General features: G+C 45.1%; 1 protein-coding gene across 2 annotated transcripts; it reads left to right on the top strand.

The window, feature by feature from the left end:
- The first annotated feature begins 39 nt into the window (after positions 1-39).
- Positions 40-3,890, top strand: FEZF1 (FEZ family zinc finger 1). 2 transcript variants are annotated; one of them, XM_075083334.1, is made up of 5 exons: positions 40-1,253; positions 1,404-1,625; positions 1,806-1,940; positions 2,213-2,345; positions 2,971-3,890. In XM_075083334.1, exons 1-5 carry the CDS (start codon positions 828-830, stop codon positions 3,276-3,278), a joined length of 1,224 nt encoding a protein of 407 aa, XP_074939435.1. In that variant the 5' UTR covers positions 40-827; the 3' UTR covers positions 3,279-3,890. The 2 variants fall into 2 exon arrangements, with proteins under 2 accessions (XP_074939435.1, XP_074939354.1); XM_075083253.1 differs by having other exon boundaries at positions 40-1,625.
- The last annotated feature ends 17,729 nt before the right edge of the window (positions 3,891-21,619 follow it).

Genomic DNA, 21,619 nt, shown 5'->3' with positions numbered 1-21,619 from the left:
CCTCCCTCCCTCAGACACACACACCCCCACCTCCACGCACAAAGAGAGCTCGGGCTGGAAAGTGGCAAGGGAAAAAACAGCTTCCCCTCCAGCCGCTCCTTCTGCAGCACCTCGTTTGACAAATACCCTGGCGCTTGCCCTTGAATTGGGTTTCACATCCCTATTTAGCACTTGGACAATGATTTTAGATGATGTCACTTAAAGCCAAACAAGAAAATTGATCTCGGATTTGCTTGGCCTCTAAAGCCTGGTTAAGCAGATTGCAAATAATAATAATAAAAAAAAAAAAAAAAAAGAGGAGGGAGGGAGAGGGGAGAGAGGCAAGAAGGAGGGAGAGACACCTCCTTCCCTGGGCGGGGGAGGCGCTGGCGCCAATGAAAAGTAGCCGCTTACTGGGGAGGGGGGGAAACTTTTCCTGTTGACTGTTGGAAGCGAATTGAGCAATTATCTAGTTTACCTTCTCCTCTTGGAAGTTAACGATTGGCGAGATCTTGGCTGCGTTATTGACACAACAGTTTCTATTGATAGAAATAAGTAGCGATTGTCCCGAGTCATTGGTGCGCCAAAGTAAACTGTGATGGTCTGGCATGAGTCCACTGGACTGAGACGGCTGGTTCCGCCGGCGGAGGCTCTGGGGATGGTGGCGGCGGCGACGCTGGTCTCCCTCCTTGCAGATCAGTGACAAGAAAAGGGGCAGAGAGAGTGAAAGAGAGAGACAGGGGAGAGGAGAGAGAGGAAAGGAGAAAGAAAGAAAAAAAAAAAAAAAAAAAAAAAAAAGAGGCGTCTACCAAAGCGGCTCAAACCGGGCGAACAAATGCAACCCAGCCATGGACAATAGTGGCCACCACACGGCGACCAAAATCCTAGCGACTCCTCCGGCCAGAGAAAGCCTGTCTGCCAGGAGCAACATGATCAGCACGCCCAAGCCCCTCGCCTTCTCCATTGAGCGCATCATGGCGCGGACGCCAGAGCCCCGCTCCATCCCCGTCCCGCAGCTCCTCCACGGCTCGGTGGCCAAAGGCGACCCCAAGCACCCGCTGCACCTCAATTCCTCCATCCCCTGCATGATCCCCTTTGTCCCGGTGGCGTACGACCCCCTGCCCAAAGCGGCGGTGGCCGGAGCGGAACCCAGGAAGGCTCATTTAGACTCTTCTTCCTCGCCCTCCTTTAGCTGCGGCGATCTCTTGAACTGTGCCCTGAGCTTGAAAGGAGATTTCCCCCGCGATGCCCTGCCCTTGCAGCAGTACAAACTGGTAAGACCCCGAGTGGTCAATCACTCCTCCTTCCACGCCATGGGAGCCCTGTGCTATTTCAACCGAGGCGACAGCCCTTGTCACCCGTCCTCCAGTGTCAACATCCACCCGGTGGCTTCTTATTTCCTCAGCTCCCCCCTGCACCCCCAGCCCAAGGCTTACCTGGCGGAGCGGAACAAGCTGGTGCTGCCGGCCGTGGACAAGTACCCGGCGGGGGTAGCCTTCAAGGACTTGTCGCAGGCTCAGCTCCAGCATTACATGAAAGAAAGCGCTCAGATCCTCTCGGAAAAAATCGCCTACAAGACCTCGGAGTTCAGCCGCGGCTCCCCGAGCAGCAAGCCCAAAGTTTTCACGTGTGAAGTTTGTGGAAAGGCAAGTAGAGCGGCAGCCCGCCTCCCTTCCCCCTGCTTCCCCAGCCTCCTACCCCCGTCCGTCTGTCCGCCGGTTTGTCGGGCGCTTGCTTGCTTTATTTTTAAACGACGGCTTCCCCTCGGCGCTCTCGCCTTCTAATCGCATTTTTTTTTATTTTTTCGGTCTGATTTCACTCTCAAGGTATTTAATGCACATTATAACTTAACTCGCCATATGCCGGTGCACACGGGAGCCAGACCCTTTGTTTGCAAAGTTTGCGGGAAGGGCTTCAGACAGGCGAGCACGCTCTGCCGGCACAAGATCATCCACACCCAGGTGAGCCTCCAGCCCTCCCTCCCTCCTTCCCCGAGACCCCTTCGCTCACGCTTTTTGGGGAGCCCGGCGCTGTCCGGCCGCGGCGCGGGGGGCGGCTGAGCCCGAACCGCTGGGGGATTTCGTTTGCCCCACGCGCGGTGGGGTACCGCGGGGTGCCCCGGGCTGGCAGCGGGGCGAGGCGATGGCGAGCCATCAGCTAACACCCAAACCCTGCAAACCAGCACAAAACCCCCCTGCAAACCAAGCCGTGACCCGGCGTTTCTTCCCTCCAGGAAAAGCCACACAAGTGCAACCAGTGCGGCAAAGCCTTTAACCGGAGCTCGACCCTGAACACGCACACGCGAATACACGCCGGCTACAAACCTTTTGTCTGTGAATTTTGTGGCAAAGGATTTCACCAGAAAGGTACCGGTCTCCAGCGCCCCCTCCCTTGCCCGGGGCCCCCCGAGGCGAGGTCAAGCGTCGGGACAATTTGCGATGGGGCGGGAAAGATGATTTTGGTTTTAATTTCTGTTATTAGTGATTTAGGTTAATTTTAAGTCTGGCCAGCCCCGACACGCTTCCCGTGGCAGGGCCCGCGCAGTGGGGCAGGGCGGCCGCTCGGGGGGCGCGGGGGCCGCCTTCCCGCCCGCAGCGCCCATCTCCGCGCCCTGCAACGCCCAGCGCGCTGCGGCAAACGAGTTCGCAGCCCTTTTTTCCCTTCCGACCGCAGGAGTTTGGCTGGTTTTTCTCCCCGTGTTGCTGGGATAGCAAAAGCCGGGGGGGGGGGGGTATTTCTGCAGTTGATATGATTTTTTTGTTTGTTTATTTGTTTGTTTATTCGATGGCTCCCTTCCCGTCGTCCGTCAGAGGAACAGCCGCGGGGAGGATGGGGAGAAGGCGGGGGTTTGCATGGAGGTCGGCGGGCGGGACAGGGTTTTGTTGTTTTCGGCTTTTTTTTTTTTTTTTTTTTTTTTTTTTGGTCATTCTCCTCTTTGCAGCGTCCAGTTCTCAGCCCCGGGTCCCTTTGCCCTTCCCGTCTCGTTCCCAGGCAATTACAAAAACCACAAGCTGACTCACAGCGGGGAGAAGCAGTTCAAGTGCAATATCTGCAACAAGGCTTTCCACCAGGTGTACAACCTGACCTTCCACATGCACACCCACAACGACAAGAAGCCCTTCACCTGCCCCACCTGCGGCAAAGGCTTCTGCAGGAACTTTGACCTCAAAAAGCACGTCCGCAAGCTGCACGACAGCGCCCTGGGACTGCCCCGGCCCCCCGCCGAGCTGGGGGGGCCCGACCAGCCGCCCCCCGCCCCAGGGCCGCTGCTGCAGGGCCCGCCGCCGCTCCAGCCCTGAGGGGCAGCTCCCGCCGCCGCCGCCCGCCTCTTTGCATGCACCTGTTAAGCCGTTTTGTGTATTATTATGCTCTATATCGGCACTAACGTTTATGGGACTGCTTGTTTCCTCTTTTTTTTTTTTTAATTATTTTTGTGGTTTTTAAAGACTTCTTTTTGTTGTTGTCATTGCATCTCAGGTGGAGAGATGGTTTAAAAAAAAAAAAAGAAAAAAAAAAAAAGAAAAAGCGCCAAGCCAATTTCTGCGGTATTTATTTGGGATCTGTATTACCCCAGCCGGGAACGCTGCACCACTTAATTATTTCGATGTATATATATTCCCATTGTGTTGATCCTGCCCTGCCTCCGCTGCCTGCTGGTTACCCCCCCCCCCCCGTTCTTGGTTTCCTCCTCTCCCTCTTCCCCCTGAATATCGTATCTATATGGACAGAGGTGGTTCGCTATGTACGGATTTAAATTTCGGTTTGATTCTTGCACGTGGAGAAAAAAAAAAAAAAGAGAATTCGTTGACCTGGTGGAAATAAATATTTGCACACGCGTGACGGCGGCCCCGGGCCGGGCGCGGAGAGCGGCGCGGGCGCTAACGGCGAACCTCCGCCGCTTCCCTGCCAAAACACTGAAACAACCGCTAAAGACTTTAATTAAGAGGGGTAATTAGTTCGGATTGATCAAAGCCGGGTTGTTATGGTATTAGCTGCTCCGCAGACTCTGCCAAGCCGAGCCTTGAAAGCGGAGCCCGCTCGTTGGTGGGCACCCGAGGGGTGCCGGGGCGAAGGGGGGTTGTAACGCCCCTGGGGGTAACAGAAACGGGCGGGGAAAACCGGGTGCTGCCCCCCGGGAGGCGCAGGCGGACCCGCTCACCTCCCGCGGCCTCGGGGGTCCTCTCCGGTTAGGGGGGACGCGGGGCGGGGGGAGGCGCGGAGGGGGTGGCGGGTGTTTTCCCGGGGCAGGGAGGAGGGGTCCGGGGAGAGGGGCAGGGTGCTCCTGGGGGACCTGGCGGTCACGGCTGCGGGACAGCTCCGGAGCGGGCCCCTCACGGAGGGGTGATTCGGTCTTGCGGGGCACCCCTACCCTTGCCTAGGCTTTACGGCACCTGGAGCCCCCCCCGGGTTTTGGGTGTACGGGAAGGTACGAGGCGCGGTGCCGTTATCACGGTGCCTAAAGCCGGGGGGGGGCGGGTGTGTGTGTCCCCTTCCGTGGGCGGCCCCCGCCCCGGGCTGGCCCTCTCAGGGGGGGCTGCAACCAGCAGATCCGGCCTTAACGTTTAGGCCGGCGGCACTTGTCCCACCGCGCACCCGTGAGGGTGGCTGAGGCGAAGGGAGTCTCCTCCTTCCGCACATCTCGGGTTGCTGAAATCATCGTCCGAAGGGACGACTGTGCTTGCAAAAGGCAAAGCGAGGGGTCGGGCCCGCAGCTCAGCCGGAACCCCCGGCACCCCGCAGGGCTCAGCCCCCCACGGAGCCTGCGGGGACGCGCCGCCCCCCTCCCGCCTCCCGGGGAAAAGCCGCCCGCAGCCCGGCTGGCTATCGGGGTGGAGGGCATCCACGGACACGCGTTGCATGTGCAGCGGCGTGGGGGTGTCCCGTGCCCCCCCTCACTGAGCGGGTCTCTGCTTCGGAGACCCCGGGGAAACGGGGAGCCGCTCCCCGCCTTTCCACGCCGGTTTGCGGGGGCAGGCGTGGGCGGCGGAGGTAAGCGTCCGGCCGAAGTGACCCCGGGTAGACCTGGAGGCGGACTGGAAAGGGGCAGGGAGGGGAGGGTCCTGCGGAGCAGCGGGGACAGGCTGGGCTCCCCCTCAGCATCCGTCCCCGGGGTCACTTCGCTCCAGCTCCGCCGGCTCCTGAGGCCAGGAGAGGGTCGTTCAGGCTCCCACCGGGATCAACTCCTGCCAAAGCAGGTGACTGCAGCGCATCGCTAGTCCCTCTTCTTTCCTTGCTCGCCAAAGGTAAACTTTTGCAACGTGTAATGAAAGATAAGATGTCCCAAAGCTCCCACTGAAATTACATGGGTGTGCCGTTCCTGTGAGCCTCCGCTTGAGTGAAATATATCGAAGCAGAAGTCCGACTTGCTTTTCTTATTGCTCAGCAGGTGTGACAGTACAAGGTACTGCAACTATCTTGGCAAGGTACTAAGTATCTTTACTTCATAAGTCTCTTAAACAGTTCAAAACTATTCAAGCACTGCAGGTATACTGGAAGAGTCATAAAAGTATTTCATATCATGGTGAAAGGATATGAATGTAAACATTTTGAAAGGAAAGGAGAATCTAGTCCAGCCACTTTGTGATGAGCATGTAACATCAGTCTCAAGTCAAACATCTACACAGGACCTGAAGACACCACAGAAGACTCAGTGCTCTGGTTACCCAGATACCTGGCAACTCTTTGCTCTACCTTGTTTTTCCAGACTGTTTTCTAAGTGCTGGGAGAAAGGAGGGCTCAGGCTTCCCCAGGCAACAACAGTTAATTTATTTCTTTTGTACAGTTAGACAGGGAGAGAGAATTTCTGACATTGCCTGACCATAGAACATTTACAGGTTTATAAATAGTAATTGGTATTTTGGCCTTCCCTCCTGTAAAAGATCTGCAGTCACTGCATCATCTGGGTTCTTCTGTGTCTTCCTACTGAAAAATGCTATTTTGCTAGGAATTCACGTGCAGGAGCGACCGTGTTTTGAAATGGAGTGGAAATGATGTACTCCAGTTTTATTCCAAGGTGAAGTAGAGAAAGTCAGTGATGGGCATGGATAAGTGTTTCTCCTTCCTAGATTTCTTGAGATAAATACTACAGACGTGGGACTTCACAGGGAGATAAGGATAGTTCATTTGTTATTTCGCTATATAAAACCATGTTTGTGTCAAAGGCTGGGATTAATACATGTCTCGGGAGGCCTGCACAGCATTACCTTTCATTTCCTGCCTTTCAAGATTAATCTCAGGTTAAGTGAATTTCTAGTTAATGGTCAGAGGCAATTCAAAGCTGGTGAAATCATCATGAGAGACAAAAGCTATAATTTCATATACACCCAAACCTTAGAGCTGTTAACAGCTCCTTATCACAGACAAGATTAATACTTTTTTTTTTTTTAAATTTGTGAATAATTGTGGTAGGAGAAATGGGGTCATGTTTACCTAAAGGAAAGATTATATGTCCTGGCTCCTGCTTGCTAGTCAGCATCATTGCCAAATTATCCGTATCCTGTATGACAACTGGTCATCCTCATTCTACTGGTCCCTCATGGATGCTGGGAGAAGGGCATTGGTGTATCTGGATCTGCTAAAACAGAGCTGCAGAGTTGAGCATTAGCATCCTGGTGACACTGTAGCCCACCCCCATCAATCACAAAAGCTTCACTTCAGTACTGAAAAAAAAAAAAGGAGACAAGGCCGGTACCTATGGGACACCGGAGCAGAGAGCCCTTGTAAAGCAGGAGCTGTTGCCCTCTACCCCTGTCCCTGCCCAGGATTTCTCAGATGGGACTGAATTTTTCTGTGCTTGTCAGATGCTGCAGTTAACATGTGTCAATGGTGAAAGCGCTGTGTGTCTGAAAGAGCTCCCAGACTCACCAAAGCTGCCATATATCGCTGTAGGAATAAAATATGGCAACAGCAAGATCTTCTCAGAGTCAGATACAGGGTCCTTTCTGAAGGTGAAATGGTACCGGCCTTGCTTAACTGCTGCTTTATTGGCGATCAGACACCTCCCAGCAAAAAAAAAAAAAACACAAGGGAAAAAGAGAGATATTAGTAATGACCTTTGGGGTTTGTTGTTATTTTTTAAAAGAAAAATCCATGCATGTCAAAATGTAAACTAAGCACAAAGCTTTTCAATAGCTACTCAAAACTATGCTCTAGTTCACAGGTAGTTAAATAGAAATCCAGCATACCTCAAGGTACCCAAAATGGATATTGGACAATATTTAGTCAAGGAAGCATTTTGTTTTTAATTTTTTTCCTTCTTTATTACCACAGTGGTGAAAATAGACGAAACAAAGTGTCACAAATTCATCTGGAGCCAGATGAAATGAAGGCGTGTTGGTCGCAGCTTAGTACCAGAACAGTTTAATTGGACAGTGCTTGAAAACTAGAAATCAGAAAGCTCTTACTTGGCAAATCATGAATTTAGTCACCATTTTGTTATTTGGTGCTTAGTAAAGAAAATAGGGACTGAATTTGTGCCCGGTGTTTTGACATGCTAACAGGAAATAATTATAACTCTTAGGTATGTAAATCCACCCACTGGCTCTTTGGCTACTGGTTTGCTTAGGTACCATCCTTACAGAGGGAGAGCTTCATTGTACCCTGCTGGCAAACCTAGTAGTAACGATGCAGTAGTAGCTCCCACCTCTCCCATAAAAGCAGTGGTAGCTCCAGCTCCGCTCCCTGCTGGGTCCCCCTTCCCCTCCCGGCCCGAGGCTGCAGGCTGGATCACTTTTGGATGACCACTTAGGGGCTGCGCAGCACGCTGCAAACCCTGGCAACAGCTGGCTGAACTCACTGTTAGTCCTGTGGGTTTGCAGAAAGTTATCATTTTGCTTCAGTAATCTGTGACTTGAAACAATGCAAAACTTCTTGTTTTAAAACCTCTGGTGGTATTATGAAGTATGAGCAGTGCCTGTCTTCGGTCCTCCTTTGAAGCTTTCATGGAAGTCACTCTGTTGTAATCAAACCTTTGCATATTTGATTAGTCACAGTATTAAATCCAATAACGACGCCTGTGGAAATACAAAAACTCCTCCCTTTCTGCCTTTGAGATGGCTAATATTTCACCACCATTTCTATGTGATTTCTAAAAATTCATCTTCAGTTACCAAACAATTAAAACACACAGAAGCTGGTTTTCTGATTTTTTTTTTCAGAATAATTCTATGAAAAATTAATATATAATCAGTTTTACTTTGGGTAGAAAATGAAAGAGTGATACTTCGCAAATGCAAGCATGAGCAGCTTGTCTGCAACTGCACAGGTAGGTTAAACATTTATTTTCAGGGATGGAACTATAAGATTCAGTTGCAGACTGACACAGCATGTAAGTGAAACCTTGATTCATGGTACTTTAGCTTAGAGGGATTAAATACAACTGATGACACCAAACAAACCTTTAAAAATATTTCTAAAACACCTATTAACCTCTTGATGTTACCATGAAACATCTGGAGAATTTATACCTCCACATAAAAATCTTGCCTAACTCAGATTTAAGAGAAATAATCTTGAACAAGAACTTCCTTTCTAAATAAAAAAAATGAAAAATCCTCAGATGATAAATACGTTCACATGAGGATTTTTTTTAACAAGCGAGAATTTGTAACAGTAATCTCTGCTGAAGTTCAACAAAATCTGAACCACAACAGGTTCAGAAAAATAAGCATTTATCTTTAACTAGAAGAGCCTTCAATTGTTTATTTTCTTGTGTTCACCGGAAAATGAAAAAGAAATGGCGACCTTATTTTGGAACCTACTACATTTTAAAGGAACGATATGTTGGCTCTTAAATAATAGAAAATGATTACAAGGACTGCAGAAATCAAATAATCTTTTCTTTTATGTTTGACAGCAAATACATTAATCTAAATATCATAAATATGAATGCATCTTAAAAACCACTTCGGGCTACTTTAACTGAATACTAAAAGCTGAGGGCCAATGCCTGCTTATGTCCGGTAATGTTCTTGCATCCTGTGAACTGGGAAGTGCAAGAGACACAGAGAAATTAATTTAGAAGACATTTTTCAATTTCTGGAAAAATCCAGTTTGAAGACCTATGGCAGAACTGACTAGAACAGTCAGGTAAAGACCAAAACAAATTCATAATTACTTTCTTGGACAGCCTGTAATTATTATGATTTCACATAATAAAGTCATGGACTGTTTTGATTTGCTAGTCCTAAGAAGCAGAGGCACCCTTCCCTACAAATAGCGTTTCTTCTATTCTTGCAGAGCGCGCTTGTTCTTTAGGTACGTTCGTCTCACGTATCTTTAGAAATGCAGTGTTCGGTTACATTTTTTGTGACAATATTAAATTATGTAAGGATTATAACTACAGCAGAGACCGAGTTACCCCAAAATGGATCTGCCGCAAGGCAGGCAGCTGAGTCCTCAGCAATGCAAACCTCATATTTCTTGAAAAAGCAGTCAGGAATTGTTCTAAATCCTCCCTGATGCTGAATGTCATTGCGCAGCAGACTGGCGTGTAGTGGAAGTTACAGTGGGCAAAGAGCTACTTCAATTTGCGCAAGCAAAGGAGTACATCACAGCTGAGTTGCATTTACTATATTTCACTTAACAACTGTCTCTATACTAATTACAGAGGGTGATACCTTATAAGATTTTATTTCCTGAATCTTTTTGTAGAAGTTTCTTTGACAAATCAGCATTTATAACTCTCTGTAGAAGTTTACAAGTAGATTTTGATAAAACATTAGTATAAAAACATGTTGTATTGGGAGGAATTTGCTTGAAATCAGAGAAACCCCCTTAAGGGTTAGGAAGAGTCTGCTGAGTTGGGTAGGTTCTTGCCTGAGGAGGTCACACTCCCATTCAAAGGCCCCTTCTGCTTCATGTGCTTCCAAGCACTTCAGTAGCGTCTGCCCCATGCTGTAGAGTCAGTGTGTCTACATTGGTCTTTCCTGCTTTCCTTGGACTGCTTCTCTTTGCATAAATGACAGTCGTAGGATCAGAGAGAGTTGGAGATTGGACTTAGGTCTCAGATCTGCAGCATGTGATTGGCCCAACTGCAGGTGTTCAGTACCGATATTTTGCAAGAGAACCACATTTAAATGTGCATTAATTAAAAATTATCTTACTTTGTTTAAGCAACTCATAAGCAGATAGAAATCATTGAAGTGTGGATGTCAGGCATCTCAGGAGCATTCCCCAGTCCCCAGGCTGTTTGCTATTCCAGATTCTGGGAATTAAGTTTTCATTCTGTGAGTGTCAGAAAAGGACTGTTGGTTACTCAGGGTGGGGTTGCAATGCTTTTGAAAGTTCTTGGTTTCGCTGTGGTGCACGATGAAGATAAATTCTGGAATTATGAGATTATTCACTAACCAGCATTCTTGCTTTCCCAGCCAGTTTTGCTGGCCGTGCTCTTTGAACCAGCCGGCTGCTTCCTTTATAGAACTCTCAGCCTGGGTTTTTTTCATTTCTTAAGGAGTGTGAAGCACCAACTTGCAAAGTGTTCCACAGTTTATCCAAGGTTTAGATGTAGTTCCCTCCTCCTCCCTTTTTTTCATCAAGTAGCTGCTAAACACCACATGGAGTAATTAGGTTATGAATCATTTCTTTTCTGGATTTTTTTTTCTTATTAGCAAAGCTCAATTCAGAACAATCTTGTTGAAGGCACGAATCAAACCAGCCTGTCTACCTTGGGCAATACTTACACCAAAATTCTGGGCTTCTTAACAGGAAGCAAACAAACATAAATGTCTGTATTTTCTACACCATCAATGGAGAGACATAGGTACCTCTAGCAGCAGGAAAAAGAGATTCAGTCCCTCCTGTGTTAGGTATTGCCTTCACTGCAGATAGTCTGCAGTTCTAGCAGCCTCCTGAAGCAATCCAGTTACTGAAGCATCCCTCCTCTCTGTTATGACTTCTGGGACAACACAAGGAAACCCCAGCAAATGGTGCCAGTGACCACTTTTTGCATAATAATTTGGTGGTGAAGTTGCTTATCCACATAGCCGCAGGATGGGCAGCTCTTCCCTGCTTTGCTGGGCTGACTCACAGTGCCAACATCTGCATCCTAGGAGACGATCCTAGTCCTCAGGCCATGGAGTAGGCTGAGTGAAAGCACTCTCCAAGCCTCTTAGTTTGTTTTGCATCTGACATGAAAACATTGACGGGGCCAGCAGGATAGTAAGCAGAAAGGACTCCTTCCCCTGCCCTCCTGGGCCAGGCTTTCAGAGGGGACAGAGCTGCTGTTCTGGCTGGGTCCCCTGGAGTGCACATCCTGTTTTCAAACAGCCTTGGAGGCAGGGATGAAATCCCAGTGCTATTGCATGGCACTTGCGTGCTGTAATCACTGGCTGCTCCATGTCTTGCATGCCTGGCTGCGCAGTGTCTCAGTTTAAAGAAAATAAAAATGCTCTCATGTAAGATACTGTGCGGCTTGCTTGTTTTCTGCTTTCCCCTCGGATTTGTGTATGGTCCATTTTGTGTTGTGTAGACTGAGGAATTTTCATGCTGGATGATCTGAAATCTGACAATTGTTAGATTTCATTATCAAATGTAACTCATTTGCACCTGGTAGATTTTAAGAAACCTCAGGCTCCCATCAGTGCAGGCTGGAATGACTCTGGAACCCATGGTTGTGTCTGTGTTTAACCACGAAGACTTTATAGCCCAGCAAAGTGCCTGGGCAGACTGGCTATGACTGGCTATAACTGCTGCAGGTAATGTCAAAGCAGTTGATGTTTCTAGTAGCTCATACAGCTGAGGGAACAGAAAGGCTCTGGTGTCTTCTGTGAAGAAAAATTAAACTCACAGGAGACTTCTATCTCTTTAAGAAATATCTCAAAATTAATTTGAATTTACTGAATTGGTAAAACTTTGCAACTATTCGGAATAACCAGGAAACCTGTCTTGTATTTGCCTTTGGAAAAAAGCTCTTCCTTGGAGGGGAATTTCTTTTGGATATCTGTACCTTTCCAACAAAAATAGTATTTGAAAGTAATGTAACTGGAGAATGCATGCATTTACCTAGCAAAGGCTAGCATAAGCAAACCTGACTATACAAACCTCTCCATTATTTCCCACTCATATATAATACTTTGGGTTGTATGAAGTCACATAAAAAGGAACGCTTCTTGCTCTATCTGTGAAACATTTGCAACAAGTGCAGGCAACCTTCTTGACACTTGGATACCTATCAACCTCTTCAAATGTTTGAGAGCTATCATACCCATACCTTATACCTGGGAAGCCAAGAGGAGAGGAAGCGCTAGGAGGGGCCTCACGGTGGTCTCAAGACAGCTGCGGCTGGATCAGACGTGAGGCTGAGACCTAGACAAGCTGGTGGCAATGACTGCAGACACATGCCTGTTTTCTTGCCTCTTCCCCCCACTGGGGACCTGAATTAACCAGCAGCCCATGCCCAGCATGAACTCACTGTACGTCATTTGACATCTCCTCAGTGTGGCAGCTGCACTTGTGGGGTGTGAGATCCATTTGCAATGAAGAACTGCAGTTTGAAGATCCTTGGTCTTGAGCACTGCGGCTCCTGGCAGGCTGTGATACTGAAGAACTAACATAAAATTTTGCTGCTCTGATCACACTGAGGGTCTCTGGAGTTCGAGTGAGGGATTTTTTTGTGTTGGTTTTTATTTTTTCTTTTACTGAGAGTAGAATTTAAATCCTATTAAAATGAATGGAAAAAACCCTCTCTCCTTGGAGTCCAATTGGTCAGATAAGCCTTTTTTTTTTATTATTTTTGACAGGCAATTATCAGAAATCTAAAAAAGTAAAATATGGTTTATGGTACCTCAGTTTGTAACTAATAACTTTCCATAACCATGGGGCTTTCCTAGCTGTCAGAACACCATACCTGAATTGATCTGGATGTCCTCAAGTACCTTAAGGGTTTTACTTTGTTACTGTTTTTAAAAATCTGGTGACATACCATAATATTCTGCTTTGCTGTAAAAAAGAATTCTTCAGTATGAGCAGCAGAAAATATTTACAATTTAGATATATATATTTTTAATCCACTTCTTAAGGTTTATCTAATAATGAAAAGTGCTGTGTAATTTTTAATAAGGTAAAATAGTTTTATTAAGAACTTAGAAGCTTCTTAGAACTTAGATTTTGCCACCAACTTCAGTAGGACCAGCGTGAAATATGGGTATTTGAAAGATGATAATATGAACATGCTGAAATACTATCCACTTTGGTATCTAATTGCTTTGCGAAGACAAAAAAAATCTAGATATAAGCATCCTGAAGATAGAAAGAGAGGAAGATGGAGGTGTATCCCAAAAATCTAACAATTCTGTTTATATCAGTAAAAATGTTTGGGCATCAACAATGGTGGGTGTAATAAGTAAGGCACACAATATTTTCCATCCACAAAATGTTAACATGCTATAGTCCATTTCAAAATGCTGCTAAATAAATATTTATAGATAATCCTGCATTTTTGGAGTTAGTAGTCTGATCTCTTCAGTAGATATCTGGGCAGTGTCATTCCGCTGCAGATGTATACCATGCAGCCAGCCTTATACTCACAGTGGGATACTGCTGCTAATTGCAACAGTTGTAGCTCACAATAAGGTAGCAGCTTCTCAGTGAGATCTAAACAAATTAAGGTTAAATTTAAATGAATCAATCAGAAAAAAACCCCTTGTCTGTTGCTTTTAAAGCTCATTAGCTATTAACACTAATAGCACTGTAAAGGGATTGCTAATTTCCTTGCGATATATTGTATAGGCTATTATCCAATAAAAGGGAGTAGGTTTCAAATGTGACTTGATGGCTGAGGGACCTAGCTCAGGTCTTCTTTGAGCTTTCTGTGGGTTGATTCCTTGGTATCTGGGCTTTTTGGTGGGCAGAGTCAAGACTCTGCTCTCATGGGATCCTTGTGAGGGAGTATCATGTCCTTTTGCTTTGTTTCTTTGTTCTTCCAAGCCAGGAGATTTTCCTGGTCTTTGCCACAAGGAAAGATGCAAGGGTTCAGTATCTGAGTTGAGAAGGTATGTTGTTATTGGCTCCTTCTGTCCTGAAACATTCATCACACCAGTGAAGGAACCTGTTGTCAAGGAAGACAGATGGAATTCAAAACTGTGTTTTGGTTATTTTTTTTATTTAAATCCCAATCTGACCACTAATGCCATCATTTTATATTTGTCTATATTAAAGACAAAAGTGGGTCATAACAAGATATCCTTGAATGATATACTCTTTTAATTAAGAGGAGCATGCTCCTGATGATGAAGAGGTGGGTGACTAAAGCACCTGTTCTGGCTATAAAACTCTGTAATACGTAACAGATCCCTCACTGAACTGAAGGAACAGTCTGAGTTAGGCTTTTGCACTGGAATTACACTGATCATGTCTAAGACTGTAGCTAAGCACAAAGAAACTTGGCATGTGAAAACAGACATTAGAGAAAATCTTCATTGTTAAAGTCAGTGACAGATCCTGTCATCTCTGTGAAATCCAATTGAACTAAATCTTTGCTGTGAAGGGCAGAGATTTAAGCAATTGGTTTTTATGGCTGGTAATTGAAAGCAAACAGTGGAAATTCAGTGGAAGGTTTCTGGGAAAACCCAAGATTAGAAACTTGTTTTTCCCATAATTTCCCTTCGCATAAGTAGTTAATTCTTTCTCCCCACCCCTCCCTCTCCCTCATACACACACACGCAGAGTGAAAAAATACTTTATGTATACTTATTCAAACCTGTAACTGTACACGCATTTTGTGTCTGCGGATTTACAAATTCCTGTGAGAGTGGGTACCTGTGTCTTACCATCCCAGCCTGAATCCCTGGCTCTGTCAGGGACCCCTGCACAGGAGCTCTTGGCTTGCATCAAGTCCTCCTATTCAATGCAGCATCAGAATGGAAACTGCTCATAAATAGCACCTTGGTGGAGACACAGACACTGCTTTAGCAAAAGGAAAACTCTGTACAGATCCTGCCACACAATCATGTGACTGGTGGTATTGGCTAATTCCAAAACAGTTGAATAAATGGAGCTGGGGAACCCTCTTGGGCACTGAAACTCAGTTGTCCATACTATCAAACTAGTTAGTCATTAGCATGGTTTAGTGTAGGCCAGCCAAAACAATTCCAAGGCATGAATAAGGGATTAGTGTTGGCCAGAGACCATTCCCACTGGGCAGGTTGGATGCAGCCACTCTATTTTTGGAGAGTAAGAAAGTTGAATAATATAGATACAGGTTGATTTTGTGCCAACTAGGTTAAGTGCCTGCAATCTACTCCAGTGCATGTTTTATTTACTAACACAAAGGCAGTTATTGTGTATGCTTATGGTTATGCAATTCAGGGGGTGTTTCCATGGAGTGGCTGGATTGATTGCACATCTACAGGAAAAAAAACCAACCCTGTTCTGGGCATATAGAACATGTCCAAGCCAGCAGTCTGCTCCCTCATCTTCTGAGGAGTGCTGAAAGGAGGGCTGAACTGAAAACTTTAAGAAGCTTTAAGAAGTTGTGAGGGCTTCTTCAACCATATGGTTCACTCAGATGTGGGACCGTGTTTTTGGCGCTGTCTGGTGTGGTGGCACAGGCCTGACGCAGCATTTAGAGGTTGTTAAATATATTTTTCTATAGGCACAATGTCTCCACTTTCCAGTATTAAGTGTCGCTGATTCTATAAAAAGTGATAAGCCTAACTTAACATATTGTCCTGGGTCAAACTGCTCACAGTGAGGGAAGATGACCTAGAAACACTCAAACTAAACAAGTGTTACAAGCAAGGCTTCAAAATACGTGCATTTTTTCAGCAATTCTGTCCAACAGATACAGAGAAACATTGGAAAGCATTTTCTTTGGTGCTTTGTCTGACATTAATCTTTCCTAACAGAAGGTGTTCACAGTCTAATTGACTACCAATGATCTACCTGTCCAGACTCCCCTTAGAGTAACTGGGGAGAAAAAAGCATTTCTAGAGCATGATCCATCTCCTCTAAAACTGTTTGCATTAACTGTGCTTTAGATGTGCTTCTTTTATTATTTTCATTGAGTATAGAAGGAGTAGTGATAATCAGCTTGGGGTATATGCCTGTAGACCTAAGCACCCAGTGCTAAGTTGGCTGAATAACACCCTCCTGTGCCTTTCTGGTAGGCACATGGCCACATGCACCAGTTACCTAATTCCACCCACATACTATGCATTCTTCAGAAAATAGATGGCATTCAGAAATGCCATGACTAATTATTCTTCTTAATAACAGCAATATCCTCTGTTTTCAATTGGTTTTTTTTGATTTCCTCAGCTGAGAGATGTCCTTTACCAGTAGAACTTTTAGCAAACCTATCAGCCTTCATGTGCTCGGTTTGCAGGCAGGTCCTCCTGCATGGAAAACCAGACTGATGCATTTCCTTTGCTGGTGGTCTTAGTATCTTCCTTCTGTGCCTTGTGCATTGTATATCCTGTTAATCATACTTTCCAAAAGACAATAGTCTCGTGGTATGGGCAAAGCTTTATCTACCTTTCTCAAGAGATGCAGCTTATTAGCACTTCAACATCCATTTCAAATGTTGCCTTTTTTTCTGGACCTGTTGAGATATTTGCGTATGCTTTACCACAATGCAGTTCCTACTTTGTATAGTAGCCAAAAGGAAGATAGTTTCACTGCTGCTACATTACTTTTTTTGGAGATGTTCTTCGTCTGTGTGCCCTGCATGACCTGTTTCTTCTCTTTGTCTGTGTGGGATGCTAATGTAAAATGCTTAGCTTTGTGTCCCTCTGTACATAGCTTCCCTAATGATACACATTCCTTTCCTGCATGATATAATCCACATCTGCTAAAAACCTGTAACATCTTTGCCTTTGCTACACGCTTCTGTTTCCAAGCTGGAATGTGTGCTGCATTTTGTGTGTAATTATTTGCTGGTACTACCTTTCTGGTTTACAGTACACCTATCACGGGTGCTAGTGAATATTTCTCTCTGCTCTTCTGAATAGCTTGTTCTGGCTTTCTAATGATTTGTTCTAATATGACGTTGTGCTCTGTTAGTGATTTCCTTTGTATTTCTTTTGAGTGTCATCCTCTTGTGAACATCATGTCACATTTATCGGTGAAATAGCTATCTTGTATTAATAGGTATAACTGGGTTACCCACTCACTAGCTGCCTCTGTGGGTTCCTGATTTCTCTCATAGAAAACACTTCTTTGTATGAAGGGTCTTTTTCTTGACAAAACAGTAGGACTTAAATGGCATAAACAACCTATCTGATTTTTTTTTCCGCTCTGCTTCAGTGAGCTTGCCACTTGAGACCCTTGCTCTGCTGATATCTCTGTCTTTTTGCCCAATACCATTCGGAAATGAGCAGTTTCCTGCATTGCAGACCACTTAGCTGCTTCAGATCCTGCACCGATTAACACCATTAACTCCTTCCTCTTAGTCCAGCTCTTTCAGCAGCTTCTGCTTTCTGAAGTCCTTGCAGAACACATTTCTGCCATTAGTCTGTACAACAGCCATGGTCAGCTAATTTCTTTCTGCTGATACTATACCATCTTGGTGAGACTGTTTGTGGCGATGGAGAACTGTAGATGGATACACTGAAAAGCCTGTGAATAAACAGCAATTTCAATATGTATTCTTGTACCCTGGCTCATGCCTGTCGTGTTACCTCAGGGCTTAAACTCTTACTGGAGCCCAAAGTCCCAGCTTATCCCTACTGCCCACATGTTGGACGCCTACACCTGCCTCGGAGAGGGTCAGCTGGCTTCCCACCTGGGAAAGGTAAAACATGTGAGGGTCCTGGGTCATGCTTTAGCTCTTCCACTATAATTAATATGGATGCAAAATGGCCTGGACCACATGTCTCGGAAAACTTAGACTAGCATGTGGCACCTAGGCTTGATTGTGGTTACTGAAACCATGTCAGAAATATCCTTAAACAGAAAGTGAGCAAAGCAGTATCTTACAGCCAGAATCATACAGAATCTAAGCACAGAGACAGTAATTTTCTAACAACTTCATAACATCAACCATAATTAAACACAAAGCCCGTGTGACAGAAAAAAACAGAGGCAAAAGTATAGAATTTTTTGGCATCGGCATGCACATTTTATCTTTGCTCTATGACTCTATTTCTAATTTAAAATAATTTTCAGTAATAAAAATGAGGGGGTGCAGAATTTGTATAGAACAGCAGTAAATGTTTGCTAACATATGAGAACTAAATCATGGGTATGTTGTCAGGATACTACATACTACTCAGGCAAAACTAGTTGTTGGAATATAGGAGGGGAAAGAGTAATTAAAGGAGGTTTTTTTTTTTTGTGGCATTAGTAACTTCTGGTTTAATTGTGAGTTAAGACTCACATGACCAACTTCTATTAAATAGGGAAAATTAAGGGTTTAAGTGAGATTAACTTGCCCACAAAAAATGAGTTTGGCTGTCAGACCTCTGCCCTAGGGGAAGTATATCTGTTAATTAAACCCCACCATAGTTCAGCAGAATGGCAGCAGTGTAGAGTGTGCTGGGGCTGATGTGCCTTGGCAGGATCTCTGCTCCCAGAGAAGCAGCTTTGGGCTGGACTCTAGATAGCTGAAGTGGCTTGGGAAGAAACTATGGTGCCAGGAGTTTTCTTCCTCTGTGTGAGGAAAAGACAAATATTGCTCCCAGCTGCTATTTTTCATCTCTGATAAAGCTCTGACTAGTAATGATTGCTCTTTGTATTTTCCAGAGCCAGAAGGAGGATGATTCTCTTTTCACAAGCTCTTGGATTTCCTTACGATTTTTTTCAGCTTCTACCAGATAATGAAACAGCATAAATGTCATGTAGTAATTGAATGACAGCAATGTGCATGGAAGAAATGACAGAAGAGTGTAAAGTCAAATGAAAAGCTTTTTTTTTATAGTTACTTGCAATGAGTGATGTTATTAGAAATGATAAAAGAGGACTTGTTTAAAACAATAACAGAATTTCAATGAATAGTGCTGTCTTTACATATTTGCAGGACTGGGCTTTCTTCCATTTTGTTCTTCTAAAGTGGAAAGGAGGAAAGGTAGCCTGTGAGAAACACCGATCTCAGTGACTGAGTTCTGTTCCTGGTACAAGAACCCCAGCTACTTGAAACATTCACATCCTCCAAGACAGGGGGTTGACCTAAAAAGTAGGTCTCAAATGGAGCTAATGATTGTGTGAAAATCTTCCTGGTGAGAACCAGGACTGGGCAAGTGGCTTACTTCCTCACAGAAGAGAGGGAAACCTTGTAGAGTTGCAAGATACTTCTGAAGAAGATAGGAAATCAGTCTGATCATAGACTTGTGCACTGGAGGTAGGTGAACAGGTTGCATTAGACAATCCTTTAAAACTCCAGATCAGAGGAGTCCTGGAGAGGAGGACTCATGACTCATGACTCAACTGGGAAGTTTGGACCTCGAGAGCAGAAAAAGACAGCAGGTGGCAGAAGGGGAGGGTGATTTATGGATGAAAACAACCTCTACCTAGGCCTTTCCAAAGAAGTCCTCCTTCCTTTAAGTTGAGTGAGACTTTTAGACAGCTAGCAGCCTGGTCGTGGTAGTGACAGTAGCTCTAATCATGCTGTGTACCTGAACATCGAAGTGATGGTGCACGTGCCTGCACAGAGCAGCTCTGTCACGGACACAGAGCAAACGTGACGCATCTGGGAAGCGTCAGCCCTGCTTTGCACATTCTAAGCAGTTTATTTGCACCTGCACAATAAATACAACACATCCTAAGAGCTTGTCTAATGCACATATGCACAATGTCTGCACAAAACATGGATTGCAGAGTCTGCTCCTACAAGGGCCAGGTAAAAATACATCCTGTGGCAGACGACTTCTCGTAGTACCCTTTGCCTTGAAAACCCTTAACTGGTACCTGAATTTTGGATGAGGACATACACAGGATGATCTATCCCTGCTTCCCAATCCTCTCCCTGTCCAGGACTACCCCCCTCATCCTTCTGATGCCGTGAAACAAGTTTTAGTCACAACAGTTCTAACTCTATCACTTCCAAACCCCAATGCTGCGCTGCATTCTCTGTTTTGTGGACAGAAACGTGACAGATCTCATTACACGTGGCTAAAATGCTAGTCTGCAGTTGTAAAACCTCCACATACAGTTCTGTACATCATTTGTGTCACTGTAGTATCTGGGAGGCTTAGCCATGAACCGAGTCATCCTCCCTCCCCCATGCAGGTACTGCACAGACACAGGACTCGGCCCTGCTTTACCCGGCTTACTGCTGAAAGAGGAGATGAGAAACAATAAATGGATATTTACTGTAATCTAATATTATCCAGTACATAATCTATTATTATCTGCTACACTGTACATGATGCTGACCATTGTCTAAAGCTTGTGAAATCTCCAAGAACAGGACAACTATCTAAACTACAGTTTTGCTTATTTACACTTTTAGAACATACAAGCAAGGTTTAAAAGTTGTTTTTAAAGTAGTTAAGGCTGTTGGAGCATTACTAGTCAGTAATTATTACTAATAAGAAATGGGTAATTGAGGGTAAGAATCAAAATTGATACTAACCCCTTAACAAATCACCTGTTATTTTGCTATGACCCATGGGGTGCCTTTCTTTTTTAAAACAAGCAAATGCATTATGAGTTTCAAGGATGGGGCTAGAACCAAAATGTATCTTAAAAATGCATGATTCATCCACATTCAGGAGCCGACTCTTATGACAATATGATAACACAACCTTTACTTCACTGAAAGGAGAGAGTTTCTAAGCAGTGGGAAAAAAAAATAGGCAGTTTGAATGACTACATGGTCATGGTCAAATAGAAGAGACAAAGCCACTGAAACAAATCCACTGTATTCTTTATAAACAACTGCAGATTTTTAAGAAAGGAAATGTGCTCAGAAAAAAGCATGTTTTTTTCCTGACTATCTCCTCGGAATTCAGCATCTCTTTTGTTAGAGAATTGTTTTGAGTTGAGGTTTAAAAAAAATAAAATTTGGTGCCATCAAGTGGAAATATTCTGTATTGCAGAGAAGAGCTGGCAAAGTGCCAATGCGTAGATCGCATTACATACACCTGCACTTTAAACTGTTGCAGTGGAAACGTTTTCCCCATTATACACGTTGTATCCTGGTCTAGAATTGGTAAGAAGTCCCACCTGTTCACATGTTTTAGAAACTAACATTCTTCCCTCTTACACATGGAATAATTTTTTTTTTTTTTTTGACAAATCATATTTATGGCTGTCGTTAAAGACAACTCCTCTCTGGTTTTGTCATTTCTTTGCTGTCAACATGGCAGTGTGCACCTGGCAGGAATGTTGCCTATTGCCAGACCCCCGTTCCAGAGGACAGTGGTCCCTCTGAGGGAGCTCTTCCGCAGAGCCAGCCAGCAGTCAATGCTACGTGTTGAATTTGTTCTAACGTGCAGGGATTAAAAGTCACATTCCTTTGCATTTCTAAATTTCTCATGGCAAACCCTTTTTTTTTTAATACAGGATCACCTGACAGGAGGGAACTTGCTCTGGCAAGTCCCCTTGCAGCGGTCCAAGAAGCCCCTTAGTGTTTCACCTCAGTTATGGAAGTACCCTACCTTCATACTGCAACTGGCAGAGCGTAATGTCACCTGGTGATGGGCAAGGCTTGACACTGCCTCCGCTGCTTGTTGGGTGAATGCCAATCAAATCCCTTGGCTTTATG

Source organism: Phalacrocorax aristotelis, chromosome 1 (genome assembly GCF_949628215.1).
Source record: "Phalacrocorax aristotelis chromosome 1, bGulAri2.1, whole genome shotgun sequence".
NCBI lineage: Eukaryota > Metazoa > Chordata > Aves > Suliformes > Phalacrocoracidae > Phalacrocorax > Phalacrocorax aristotelis.
This window is presented reverse-complemented; position numbering and strand designations above follow the sequence as displayed.